This window comes from Cydia pomonella, chromosome 20 (assembly GCF_033807575.1).
Source record: "Cydia pomonella isolate Wapato2018A chromosome 20, ilCydPomo1, whole genome shotgun sequence".
In the NCBI taxonomy this organism is placed as follows: Eukaryota; Metazoa; Arthropoda; class Insecta; order Lepidoptera; family Tortricidae; genus Cydia; species Cydia pomonella.
Window position 1 is genome coordinate 10,008,696 of NC_084722.1, and position 13,577 is coordinate 10,022,272.

The 13,577-nt window shown below is 34.2% G+C and overlaps 2 protein-coding genes across 4 annotated transcripts in view; one reads left to right on the forward strand and one right to left on the reverse strand.

Annotated features, from left to right (window-relative positions):
* LOC133528798 (vacuolar protein sorting-associated protein 33A) overlaps positions 1-13,577 on the reverse strand; it is a 54,494-nt gene that overhangs the window by 32,906 nt on the left and 8,011 nt on the right. The gene's annotated exons all lie outside the window — the stretch shown is intronic.
* The window catches only part of LOC133528796 (small G protein signaling modulator 2-like), a 172,187-nt gene that overhangs the window by 14,685 nt on the left and 143,925 nt on the right, over positions 1-13,577 (forward strand). Inside the window, exon 2 of one of the 3 annotated variants that reach the window (XM_061866263.1) lies at positions 1,135-1,235. In XM_061866263.1, coding sequence (XP_061722247.1) covers positions 1,135-1,235 — 101 coding nt within the window. Of the gene's footprint in view, positions 1-852; positions 1,236-13,577 lie in introns of those variants that run through there. The other 2 variants (XM_061866262.1, XM_061866264.1) reach the window with 2 other exon arrangements.

Below are 13,577 nucleotides of genomic sequence, written 5' to 3' on the forward strand. Positions count from 1 at the left end.
TGAAAATCTTCTTAAGGGATTATATAGAGAACAATTTTTTTCACTTTTATTCACTTTATTCACTTATTAGGTTGTTCAGAAAAATCTCATGCGTTGTATAATTATTAACAAGCGATTAACCTTCCCTACTGCTACCATTTGCTGCATAATGTTCTATGCTCATGTATATAACCACCAACATATAAATTCACGCGTACGAAGTCGCGGGCAACAGCTAGTCAATAATAATATTAATTACACCTCATCATATAATAGATTTGTATATACTCGTTTTCTGAGGTCGTTAGGGATTACAAACTTGGATTTTCCGAGCTTTTCGCTGTTTCGTAGCTATAATTAGGACTACGCGGGCTAACGCCTTTTATACTCATATTAATTAAATCTAATTTAGTAGCTTGTTCTAAAGATATAACATTTACTTTTACCAAATGCTTTATACCGACCGTTTATTTATGTTAATTAATGTTATTTAAGGAGGATCTGTTATATAATTAAAGACTGCAAACTACATCTATCCCTATACCTAACTGAGCGAGATCTAGGTGTACCCACATTACATATGTATGTACATATATCACATTATGAACAAATGTGATTAATAATAAGAGTAATAATAGAAAGTAGTTTATTGGTAAACACAAAAAATAAAAACAAAACCTAAAAAGGAGAAAGTGTCACGAAATGGCCTCACCTAAGTATGATGCTTAAAACTTGAAGCACTGATCTTTCGATAGAACCATCACGTGAAATAAGTCACGGCAGGTATATAGATCGTGTCATTCACGAAGACGCGTGCCTTTACTTGTATTGTTATGTTATTAAAGGTTAGATTTGACTATAACGACAATAAGTACAACACGAAAAATAAGTTAAGAGTCAACAAAAAGATAAGAAACGTAATATATTTAGATAGTTGATAAATGTTCAGATAAATGTATACAGAAGATAGAGAGAATAAGAAGATTTAAGACGCAATACTTAATACAATGACAAAGGATTAGAATTACTTAGATATATACTCGTAGGCAGCAGTTTTGGGGGATCACTGTTATTTTCAAGCCCGTCATTGTTCTTCCTGTTGCCATGTTGGACAAGTTTACGATACAATGTATTTAATGACGCATGTTTCTGCAGAGAACGAGGAGGATAGCATGCCAGCAGCGGATCCTGGCACGGAGGCGAAGGAGAAGCTCATAGCCGCCGTCAAGAAAGAGGTCAAGCAGTTAATGGAAGAGGTAAGTCCATTGCGTATGGCTTGGCATCAATGAGGCTAGCAGATTCATACATTTCGCGCCGAATGATGGTCTATATAACAGTGTTTTCTAATTTCTATTGGTTAAGTAATTGGGAAATGGCAAATGGAATTTTTATTTAATTTTTAGCCCTTTTTATGTCATTATGTAGAAATATAACAACTGAACTAGTATAGTACAGCCCTATTCTATTTTATTCGATAGATAAAGCTAAATTCTATGAAGTATTTTTCTAGTTTATATTTTACTACTTTGTCGGAGTGATTTGTTTATATTGCCAAATTGCAGCTTTCTAGCATTGGACAGACAGACAGACACACAAATCAAGCCTATCAAAAAATTATAAAGAACTTGAGATACTTCTAAAATCAATCTCCTAAAATCTTCTGGCATCTCGGTAAACTTAAGCTGAAGGTAAAGTTCGAAGTGTTTGAACTCTGATGGTTCGAACTTTCTGTACGATATAACTTTTAATATTTATAAATCGCGAGGCTGTGTTCGTGAATTCTTTTCGGTGAAGAAAAACATGGTAAGTAAACAGAAAGTCTCGGAATCGGTATTCAAATACCTGTTAATATCGTTCCAAAACCGTTATATTATTTCGTTCATTCAAAACCTGTTAATAAGCAATATTACGCATAAGTCTACGTAGAGAGAGCGCCACTAGCACAAACTGATGGTCTCTATCACTCTTACATTTTCGAGCGAGGCAGATAATGAAATTTCGATTTTCGCGTTTCGCGGTAAGACCTCTGTAACAACCGCTTTGATGCATCAATGTCAGAGTGAAAAGTTCTCAAAAAACTGTTTAAGGCATAGGTTACTAAGGCCTGATGCGTAACGGATTTTGCCGAATTCAAAACCCTATTAATGGTATCAAAGCCGGCTGAATCAAGATTTTTTTCTATAACTCATAGAATAGTACATTACGTACGATACAAGTGCGAAAAATAGGAAATTCGAAACGAGTGGCGATAAATTAAAACACGACCGAAGGGAGTGTTTTAAATCGACACGAGTTGCGAATTACCTATTCGCACATGTATCGTACAACGTTTTACAGTACATATGGCCCTTTAAATGTTCGACACAGTAACGTAATATGCTAATTTTCGCACTAGTGCGGTAAAGTAGCACCATATGTACTGTAAAATGTATTTATTATTTATTAGTAAATAATAACATCATTCTCCATTTCTCCCCGCTCCTATCTGTGTGAATTTAAAATAAAAAACCGGACAAGTGCGAGTCGGACTCGCCCACTGAGGGTTCCGTACTTTTTAGTATTTGTTGTTATAGCGGCAACAGAAATACATCATCTGTGAAAATTTCAACTGTCTAGCTATCACGGTTCATGAGATACAGTCTAGTGAAAGACGGACGGACGGACGGACAGTGGAGTCTTAGTAATAGGGTCCCGTTTTACCCTTTGGGTACGGAACCCTAAAAATCTGCGAATCGTTTCTTTTAGTGATTGTTGGTGTAGATTCTCTATCGAAAAGTAAGCAATGCCAGGTAACGGATACCACATCGACTATATACATTCCGGGTACACCAGATATTTGCAGACACGTCTACATTCTCATTATTTCGTTGGAATTGCAAAGAATTTGCTTTTCTGTAATGGTATAATGTTGGTTAACAACAAGTTGTATATTTGGAAATTAGTTATAACAAGTTTCGTCAACATGTATCAAGTTTTTTGAAAGCAAATTCGCTTTTGAAAGCAAAATGATAATTCGGATTTTCGAAACTGGCTTCGATCGAGGCTTTTGTAGTACTTGTACGTAACTGGCTTCGATCAAGTATTTTTTTTACTGGTTTAATAATTTCGTGATTCTGACTATTTCAATGGTGGCGTGTATATATTCAAGAAAAAGCACTCTGAGTTTGGCAAATCCGATACGCATCAGCCCTTTTGTAATAAGTTACTCTGTAATTTACAATATGTGCTAGTGCTGCATTCTGGTGGCAGAATATTGCAGTAATACCCCCTATCGATGGAGCGCGAACTAAAAAAATTCTTTATCTTTCCTTACTGGTAAAAAAAGAGAAAGATTTTTTTTAGTTCGTGGGGAACGATATTAGTTAGTACCCACAGAAAACCTTACCGGTATGTAATACCGGTTAATATACCGTTCCCGCGAACGTAATAGCTAATGGTAGCTAATATCTCTTTCAGATGTTTGAAAGAGATAGCTATACTTACTCGAAATATCTTGATTCGATATTTTCAATTTAATCGGTTAATTTTGTTTCATAAAAACAAAAGACGAACGAATTTGGCATGAAACGGTTTGAAAAATAAAATAGTTCGCAGGCCTGTTCGCAGGTTTACACACCAATTCTTAAGGTTACTCGTAGATTAGCAAAGCGGATCATTTATTTTTTTAAGCTACCTGAATTTGGCTACTTGGCTACCCGGTTGGTACCTACCATGTCTCAGTAGGTACCTACCTACAAACCTCTAATAAATGACGAATCACAACTCACAATAAATCTTTAGATATTACGGGACCCTTTACGAATACTGCCCATGAGAGGATCTGTCATTTTCTCTATTATTGTTCGTCATAACGATTTGATTTCCCCAGAGCACCTACGTTATGAAGTGCTCAAACCAATACAACTGCTTGCACCACTATTATATATATAAATCTATACACTTATAAATATAAAGGTAGGGAGTTACGAGGACACTACGGGTATTATGTCCCTTTATTAACGTGCAGCTTCGAATTGTCTTTTAAATTTCATTGTATTGTGATGTCTATGCCACAATTTTTTGCGAGATCTATCTAGGATCAATTTATTGATGAGAACTAGTGCTAGATTAGTACTAAGAACGAGTAATCCGTGTTAATATTTTTATAATAGGTAGACGTTCCTAGCCAATATTTTAAATTTAATAAATGATACCTCTAGAATGGGTTTTGGTACAGTCAACTAACCTCAAAAATATGTATATTAATTCGCCGATATAAGAGGTATGGGACATATTTTTGAGTAACTTGTGTGCACCCATATTTTTACACTTGACTATAATACCTCGTGAGAGTTATGAGATATCACCCAACATAACTTTACTTACAAGTCAATATACCTACTTAATATTTCTTTGACCATTTTGAAATTCGTTTGGAATTAGATTGGAAGTTTGGTTCTTTTTAGGGTTCCGTACCCAACGGGTAAAACGGGACCCTATTACTAAGACTTCGCTGTCTATCCGTCCGTCTGTCTGTCTGTCTGTTTGTATGTCCGTCTGTCATCAGGCTGTATCTTATGAACCCAGATAGACAGTTGAAATTTTCACAGATGATGTATTTCTGTTGCCGCTATAACAACAAATACTAAAAAAAGTACGGAACCCTCGGTGGGCGAGATCGACTCGCACTTGTCTGGTTTTTTTTTTTAAATATAATTAGGTGCATACTTCTCGTCAGATATTGTACCTACACACCTATAAGTACATATTTGCATTTAAGCAGTAGGTAAGTACATGACCACTGAAATTAACGATGTGCTCCCAAGGGTCTGCCGAATCGAATTATGTGCCTCATTGGTCTCTCTTGGCGTCTCGGAATTCTGGTGCTTAATTTAGCTACAAGAGTGAACGTGTAATCAATTTGTTGGAAATTAGATTTGATTGTGCGAAGTTTTAGGTACCTTACAATTTGAAGAATACGCAATTGAACTTTATTTAGTAACACCAAAACATTTTAATTATAAAATATATATTTTAAAATATAACGAAATAGAGACAGAGATACCTAATTCATCTTATTACTTTTAATTTAATTTGTCAACTGATAACTATTGATATAACATTAAAAAGCTTCTTATGGCTAGTGCATAAGTCACGCGAGGTTTTTACGGCTACTTTTTGACCCCCCTCCCCCTTGGTGATTTTTGGTGAGGTTCTTGGCTATGTGAAGATTTATGTTTAACGACACCTATAAAAAGTATCTACTCATGTGCTAGATATTTTTTCATAGTTTCGTTCATTGTAGAAAAATACACGTGAAATCTCCTTATACAACCCCCCCTCCCCCAACGTGATCCGTCATGATTTTTTTCTCCCGTATTGAACCTCGCGTGATTTGTGCACAAGCCCTTATACACACAAAAATGCCTTTGGAAAAGACCTGATACTCTTCAAACTGCCGGATCGATTTCTATCAAATATACTTAGCTAAGAACCACCGCAAGGAAACTCGGTTTCACGTAAAAAAAGCGTGTCGAAATCGTTCCATCCGTTTGAGGGAAACGATGGCACGGACAGACACACAGACATACATTGGCGTCAACATATAACACTCCTATTTTTGCGTCGGAGTTAAAAACTGATATGCTTCAGTAGATTTGAACGTACCCTATTTTATTTCTAGTTGCTATGACTTAATTTATTTTCTTAATTCTGATTAAGTTTTCTATAATAACAAACATAAAAACTCATTCTAAGAAAATTTAATATCTTTAAGGATGCCGCTCGTCGTTAGAATTATGTTTACTGTATCTAAAATATTTTCTCTTTAATTTAAAATTATGAATTCGTTTGTAGACGTTTCTATCCAGTACAAAAACTACCCGAAAGTTTTTGTAAAGGTTACGGATGCTACAAAGTTCTAAAATCAACATTCCTCAAGACTTTGGAACTCCAGAACGTTACTAACTCTACCTAGATTACTTAGCCAAGAGTTCTATAAAAGACTTCGTGTTTATAACTTTCATTTCATTATAAGAGTTTACTTCAGACCAGAGTAGATAAGTTCAGAGCTTTGCTTGCACAAAAGGGGATCTTTTCATCGTACTTATTCGGTATTGCTAGCTAGCAGTAGGTATTTGCTTGATTTATATTTAAGAACACATTTTATTATTGAAATTTCTAGTCTGCCCTCTCCGTTGACAATTGACAACAATATCAAAAATAACACCCTATTTGAAGTTTTGGTCCTACCTTCAATTGGCGCTGTCTCTTTATCTTTCTCACTCACTACCCAATTGGAGGTCATTATTAAGTCCATTAAATCCAAGCTAGTTGTGATGATATCAGTCGGTATATAATAGTATCTATCCTTGACTGCGTGCTTCCTATACGGATTGATATCATTAATTCCTTGCATTCTAACGATCACTCTCTTCTCACTATCGACCATTAAATTGTATTATTATAATCGCATGTTTTACATATTCACGGGTTTTGGACGGACCAGCAGACGTACAGCTAAGACTGAGTAAAATTTACTTTTATATTACTCGTACCGTGCAAATAAGCAGCCACTACTAATTAGTAGTGTTTCTATCTAACTTACCTTTGTCCGTTCAGGATTCCTATACCTAAATACTTAATTAGACAGTCATGCTGCTTAAATTACACTGTAATCGTACGAGCACTGCAAAGGTTTTACGTTTCAAAGCTGGCCTTATAGGAGTAGCAATGAAATTAGTTTCCAAGCACCTGACTAAGTAAATCTATTGTATTTACTCTCGCGTGAAACACGATTCATCTTGTTGCATTTGCCCTTGTGTTGCTCTGTAGCATTGGAGAGCTTTTCATTTCTCTCTGCTAATTCAATTTCACTAGCTAGAGCCACATAATGGATTATAATAATGTTGCATGTAGTAGAACTAACTATTCTAAAAATATGTTTATTAAACGAGCATGTGCCCTCTATAATGATCATAACATTGTTAAAAATGTAGACATATTTAATTGTACCATATTTAAGTTCATTGAAAACAGTATTCAAGACTAGTATAATATAAATCTTAACGCGTATATAATAAGTATTATTATGTCATGTTTGTCGATACTTCATACTTATTCAAAAGTTGTTATAAATGTAGAACGTGTTTTACATTGTGCTTTTCACTGAGTGTTTTGTAAATCTGATTTCTCAAATTCTGTGTAACCTCTTACTATTTAGCTGAACCTAAACGTAGATAGGTACTTTTCGTGCTTCTATATAAAGATATGTTTAACAAACATGGAAACTATAGGTCTAGATTAAGACAAGAAACTGTAATAATATTTTTTGTATGACCGTTTGTTTCATATTTAAATAAAATAAAAATAATAAGCACGCAAAGAATTAAAGCTGTTTAGCAAAATAGATGTTCTAAAGATTTAAGAAATCTCTTTAACTGTTCTCTGCTAGTTAAACTTTGAGTAATTGAAGAAATCGGGCGATACGCACGTAGTTTCACCAAAGCATACTGAGCCAAAATTTTGGAAATAATTTAAAACTATCGCATTTTAAAAGTTTCTTAAGCTAAGTTTATTTAACTTAATAAATCTCTGAAGAGACGAGTTTTTAATTGTAATATTTTGGTAATATATCGAAATAAATTGCTTATAATTTAGTCCTAGCACAGGCCTCGATCTTTTTAGGCTATAATGTCTACACTAAGCATATCTGTATATATAAATGCACGTGTCCTGACACTCCTGACTGATTGACTAATCAACGCAGAGCCGAAACTTCAAATGCTGGAAAGTTGAAAGGGTCCGCGAAAAGTAAAAAAATTAATATGAAGAAAAATAAAATGTTTTTTTACACAATTAAGTATAAGTACATGACGTCGGTTAAAAATGTGTATTTTGTAGCCTATTTTATTATTGTCAAATATAATTTTGTTTCGTTAATCTAACTTGAACAGTTTACAAAATATGCCACTTTCAATGATACGCTGATTATTTTACATTATCCTGAATAACTCGAAAACAAAAGAAGATCGAGAACTGATATTAAGCATAGAGTGTTCTTAGGGGGTCTCTATTGTTTCCCATAAAGTTTTAAGCCATAATGTATTGTTTGTCCGCATTTTCGATAGCCATAATTTGGTTTTTCTCAGAAACGCGTAACTTTTCAGGATTGCCATAAAACAAACCTAACCTAACCTAATCTATTTATAGGATAACCTAAGGAAATTCCTGAAAAGTTAACGGTTTCAGAGTTATGACTAATGATAATATGACTATAATTTCATTATGACTTTCAATAATTATGTCAAACAAAGGGATCCGGTTCGTAGGACTTGCCAGTACACCACCTGAAAGAATGACCAAATCCGTCGTTGGGGGCACCTCTAGTTCGCTTAGCCTGCTAGACCCTTTACCTAGTGTAGGTAGCATTTATAAAGTGTACAAGAACTAAGAAGCGATTTTGATAAATTTTGATAAATGTGGTTCAAGTTTTCTTTTAAACTACGAACTTGATACTTTGTAAAAAGCATGGATGTGGATTTGGAACTTTGTACGTAGCCATATTATTAAAACACAAGAAAAGTAATTTTACCGTTTTTAAAATAGTTTGAATCCATTAGCAATGCTTTGAAACTTCTAATAAAGGCATAATAGCCGATTACAAATAAAAGTTATTTCAATGTTTTTGAAAATTCAACCCCTAAAAATTCAAAATTTAAAAATTTATTCTGCAAGTAGGCCTCAAGGCCTCTTTTACAATCCTAAGGGGGTTAAAAAGGGGATAGAAGTTTCCATGTGGTACGAGTTTTTTTTAAGCTAGGAACTTGAAACTTAGTAAACGGGCATTACCTCTATATTCAGATAGACGAAAACTGATACATATCACCTTTTTTTGAAAATTAATTCCGTAAGTTGTAAGTTTGCATCGGGAACGAACATTTTTGTAAATAGTGATCTTGAAATGTCATATAAAGATACGATAATAGGAAACAAGAAAAGTGATTTAAGTGTTTTTAGAAATTAATTCCCCAAGGGAGTTAAAATGGCGTTCATTGAAAGTTGGTATTATTCCCCTAAATTAGTGAAAAAAGGGTTTAAAGTTTGCATTCGATTGCCATAGTGGACTTCAAAATCTTCTTAAGGGATTGAGAGGGATTATATCGAGAACATTTTTTTTTACTTAGGGGCTTGAAACTTCGTAGGTTATGTCAGACAAATCTCATGCGTTGAATGAATGAATGAATGAATGAATTTATTGCGTATTTGGAAATTCAGGATACAAAGTAGCAGTTACAATTGCAGAAAATGAGTCACACCGAACCCTACTTTTACAGGTGTACACGCTATTACATCTAGTTCTAGAATTATATTAAATACAAAATAAAAATTACAAAATGTCAACTAATATAAATAATATTCAATTATGAAATGGTTAATGGTAGGTTCAAGTAATCATTAAGGCTGTAAAAGCACTTATTTATAAGCCACATCTTAACAGTATTTTTAAATCTGTTACTATTGAGATTCTTAAAACTATCTGGCAATTTATTAAATATGTCAATATTCATCATAAAACAATTATTACATGTCAGTTTTAGTCTAGCTAAGGGCTTGTATAGTTTATGTATATACTGGTTTCGAACTTCTCTGGATGTCAATTCCTGGACCTCTTGAAACATGTATTTGTGCTTATGTACAAATAAACAAACCTCCAAAATATACAAACTATGTACTGTTAGGATGTGGTGCTTGATAAAGTATGGACGGCATGATTCAAGTAGTTTGAGTCCAAACAAGGCCCTCATACATCGTTTCTGAATCAAAAATAGGTCCTCTCTGTCTGTTGAATTTCCTCATCTTACAATTCCGTATCGCAAGGCCGAATCCACGTAACCATTATAAGCAGTAATATAAATTGTATAATTATTAACAAGTGATTAACCTTCCCTACTGCTACCTTTTGCTGCATAATGTTCTATACTCCTGTATACAACCACCAACATAAAAATCCACGCGTACGAAGTCGCGGGCAACAGCTAGTCTCTTCATAAAACTCAATAAACCTTTGTTAAACTTCTGTCTTTCTCTAACAAACACAAATCTCTAAATGACAGAGAGAGACAAACAATTATCAACGCCTTGTTAGATTCGTCAAGCGTTTATGAATAACGACATATGTCTATAAATCTCTCTGTCTGTGGTAATTACAGTTTTGTCTATAGTCTGGTAAACAAATTATTAATATGTCAGTAACAGTAAAATTAAAAACTACACTCATCCCTTAATACTACTTAAGTCTTAAAATTATAGTATTATATTTTTGTTAAATAAATAATTACCTAAGTACTTGACAACAGATCGTAAGAAGTTTCTCGTACCGGCTCAAGTATCTTCATCAATTAGTGTATCAACATCAACTAGTTGGTCAGGAGTAGGAGCGAGTACGAGAGTTCTGAAGTTAGTTCAAGTACCTCTGTTCCTCTCTCGATTAGTTCTCGGAACGTCTCACAAACATAGCTAAACTTGTAAACTGCATGTATTTCTTAGTAGCTATTAAACATATTGATATTTTCTATGCAGACCGTCCTTTCATTACTGTTAATGTATTGTCCAAGATGTACCTAGTGTTGTAGGTATTATTTATCCTCTCATCGGCGTCCCGAATTGGGACCATTAACCTATTTAAATTTGAATACAGAACAGGGTAATTCCACGACGGAGAGAAATAAGTGTTTTTCTAAAAAAACGCACAAAAAACTTTAACACATATCAGTGAAAAAATAAGGATCAAAGCCAAAAGGCGTTCTGAAAGTTTTAATCATGTGTCGAAAGATGGCAGTAAATTTACTGTGGCTACAAATTTTTCTCTGACAATCTACCTTTATTTCAATTTTCTTTGATAAGAAGTATCTGTTTATGGTCAATTGTTCTTTGGCTATAGACGTTACCTATTCCGATATTTTATAACTACACTACACGAACGTAGCCACCACCATACAATCGAACCAAGCATTAATCTTTGTCATACTCATTGTTAAACATAAGCTTGTCTCTTTCTCTTTAGGCGAGCGAGAGCTTGGTAGCACGTGCACATTTCTCGCTTGCCCAGGTGCGACTAAAGGCAACCTGTACAATTTGTCACAAGGTAAGCGCTTCAATTTTGGAACGCGTATAACCTATCTTGAGTTATAAATCATTGCTTACATACGTACAAAATTTCTACTCGTTCGAATTTCTTTGTATTGCAAATTCTAGCAACGAAAAATATATACATACCTATATTAACTGAATATAGTTTTAAAATGAGACCGTAACTTCCATTATATGGTAGCGGCTAGGTTTGTGTGTCTCCGTAGAATATCTCCTGTGTCGCTTTTTAACTATAGACAAACTAATAAAACTTTTCAGACACTTCTCGACAGGTCTAGGTCAGACTTTGGCATTAATATTGTCTGTGTCTAAACGTAGTGTCTCTGCGAAATAGATTAAGTTCATCGTGTTCAGACTCCCCTAATGATTCTTATGCGAACGGCGTACAAATAGGGGTGAAAAAATACATAAGACTACCATAATGACTGTTTATTCTAGAAAATGTACTTACTTACATATATCGATTAAATAACGGGCATACGTAGGGTGGTGTTCGATAAACGGCACATACTGAAAGGCGTTTTACCCAATTTTATCGGTGAAACAACTTTTTTTTATTACATATTTATAATTATAACTTTTTATTTAAAAAAATGGGTTGTACAGTCACGTCGTATATACGACGTGACTGTACCTAAGCCTAATTGACGCGGTATAACTTTTGATCTACTTGTCCAAAATGAAAAAAAAAAAACAGGATAATGACAAAAGCCGCTTACTGAATATCGATAACAATCAACAACCAACTTGAAGAAAAAAATATGCAAAAAAATATAAAAATAATAATATAATATTGCGAAAAACTGCTATTAGACCAATAGTGGGACCGGATTTTTGCCCTATAAGTTTCGATAATTCTAAAGAGTGAAAAGTGATGTTTATCTGGTATGGGACATATTTTTAAGCATATTTGTAATATATGAAGAAAATTTAGAACGAGCGTTAGATATAAATAAGGTATTTATGTATTTTTATTGATGAATTTTGAATATTGAATTAAAGTACAAAATTTAAGCATCGTCTTTTATAATATGTATGAGGCTTTATGCTATCAAATTTTTAGAAAAAAAATCAACGTGCTACTTTGTCAAACTCAAATTAGCTTATTATTTTGTCAATATTGAATTAAAGTTTGAAAAATCCACAATATCATATCTAAATTCTTAAGTTAATAGGCAAGGCAAAAAATTAGAAGAATAGGATATGTGCTTTACAATTAATATGCGTTTTTTGTCCTGTAAGATCTAATATTGAATTAAAGTCCGTAGAGATAAGTCTATTACTATAAAATAATATATACAGCCATTTTATGGAAAGGTAGAAATATCTGTGTGTAGCTTGCATTGTAATAGTAAAATCAACTTAAAAAGGCGCGAAATTCATAACCACGCCGCGCTGGTCCGTCAACATGTCGGCTCGGCGCGCGGGAGCCTATCGTAGCCGACCTAGTGAGCGATAGATACCTCGCCCCGCCCGCGCCGCCCGCTCAGCTTCGCAAGCGCTGTTTGTCTTTTCTTTCAAATCATTCATTTGTTTGTTTATCGTGCACATAAATTAGATGCGGACATTACATGAATTTAATTATAGAATAAAAGTTATTATGACTTCAAAATGAGTGAAAAATGTTTCATATGTGTACTGTACTGTACTGACTTAGTAACAGAGAAAAAACGAGGAATTGAGCAGTTAATAACTGCGAGCAAAAAAATCTTTCTTGGTGATGGGAAAGTTAAATATTTCTACGGGAAGGAGGAACTACGTTTCCATAAAAAGTGTAGATTATACATTGAGTCGAAGGCTATACCGGCGTACAAAAGACTAATGGAGGTGGCATCAGAGGGCTTACCGCGAACCACGTTCGACGTGTTGCCTCCCTGTCATACTTACGTACGAATTTACAAGTGCGACAGAGAGGTAACACGTCGAACGTGGTTCGCGATAGGCCCTCAAATGTACAAGCCAAGTGACGATGATGAAAATTACATTTTCAAAACTTTTGTTTTTTTTTTTTTTTTTTTTTTTTTTTTTATTATAAAATTAAAATATAAAATATGTGTACCACAAAACAAAATATTCGCCAAACTGCGAGACAGTTTGTTGGCGATGAGCTCGCTCGTTATACTTATAAAAAGGTACATAATTTTGCACTGTCCTACCGTCCCGGCATGGCCTGTCTTTTGTTACCATTGTGTTAGCCGCCTGTACTTACTTTCAACATATATTAGTAGTTTATGTTACTGCTACATAATAAAAGGCATTAAAATACACGAGTGTGGGCTTAGGAAACGAACGAAGTGAGTTTCTTAAAAAGATCACACGAGTGTTTTAATGCCTAATTATCTTATACCTTTAAACGAGCAATTCTTGTATATATATATTTCCGAGATCTCGGAAACGGCTCTAACGATTTTGCTGAAATTTGGTATATGGGGGTTTTTGGGGGTAAACAATCGATCTAGATTAGTCTT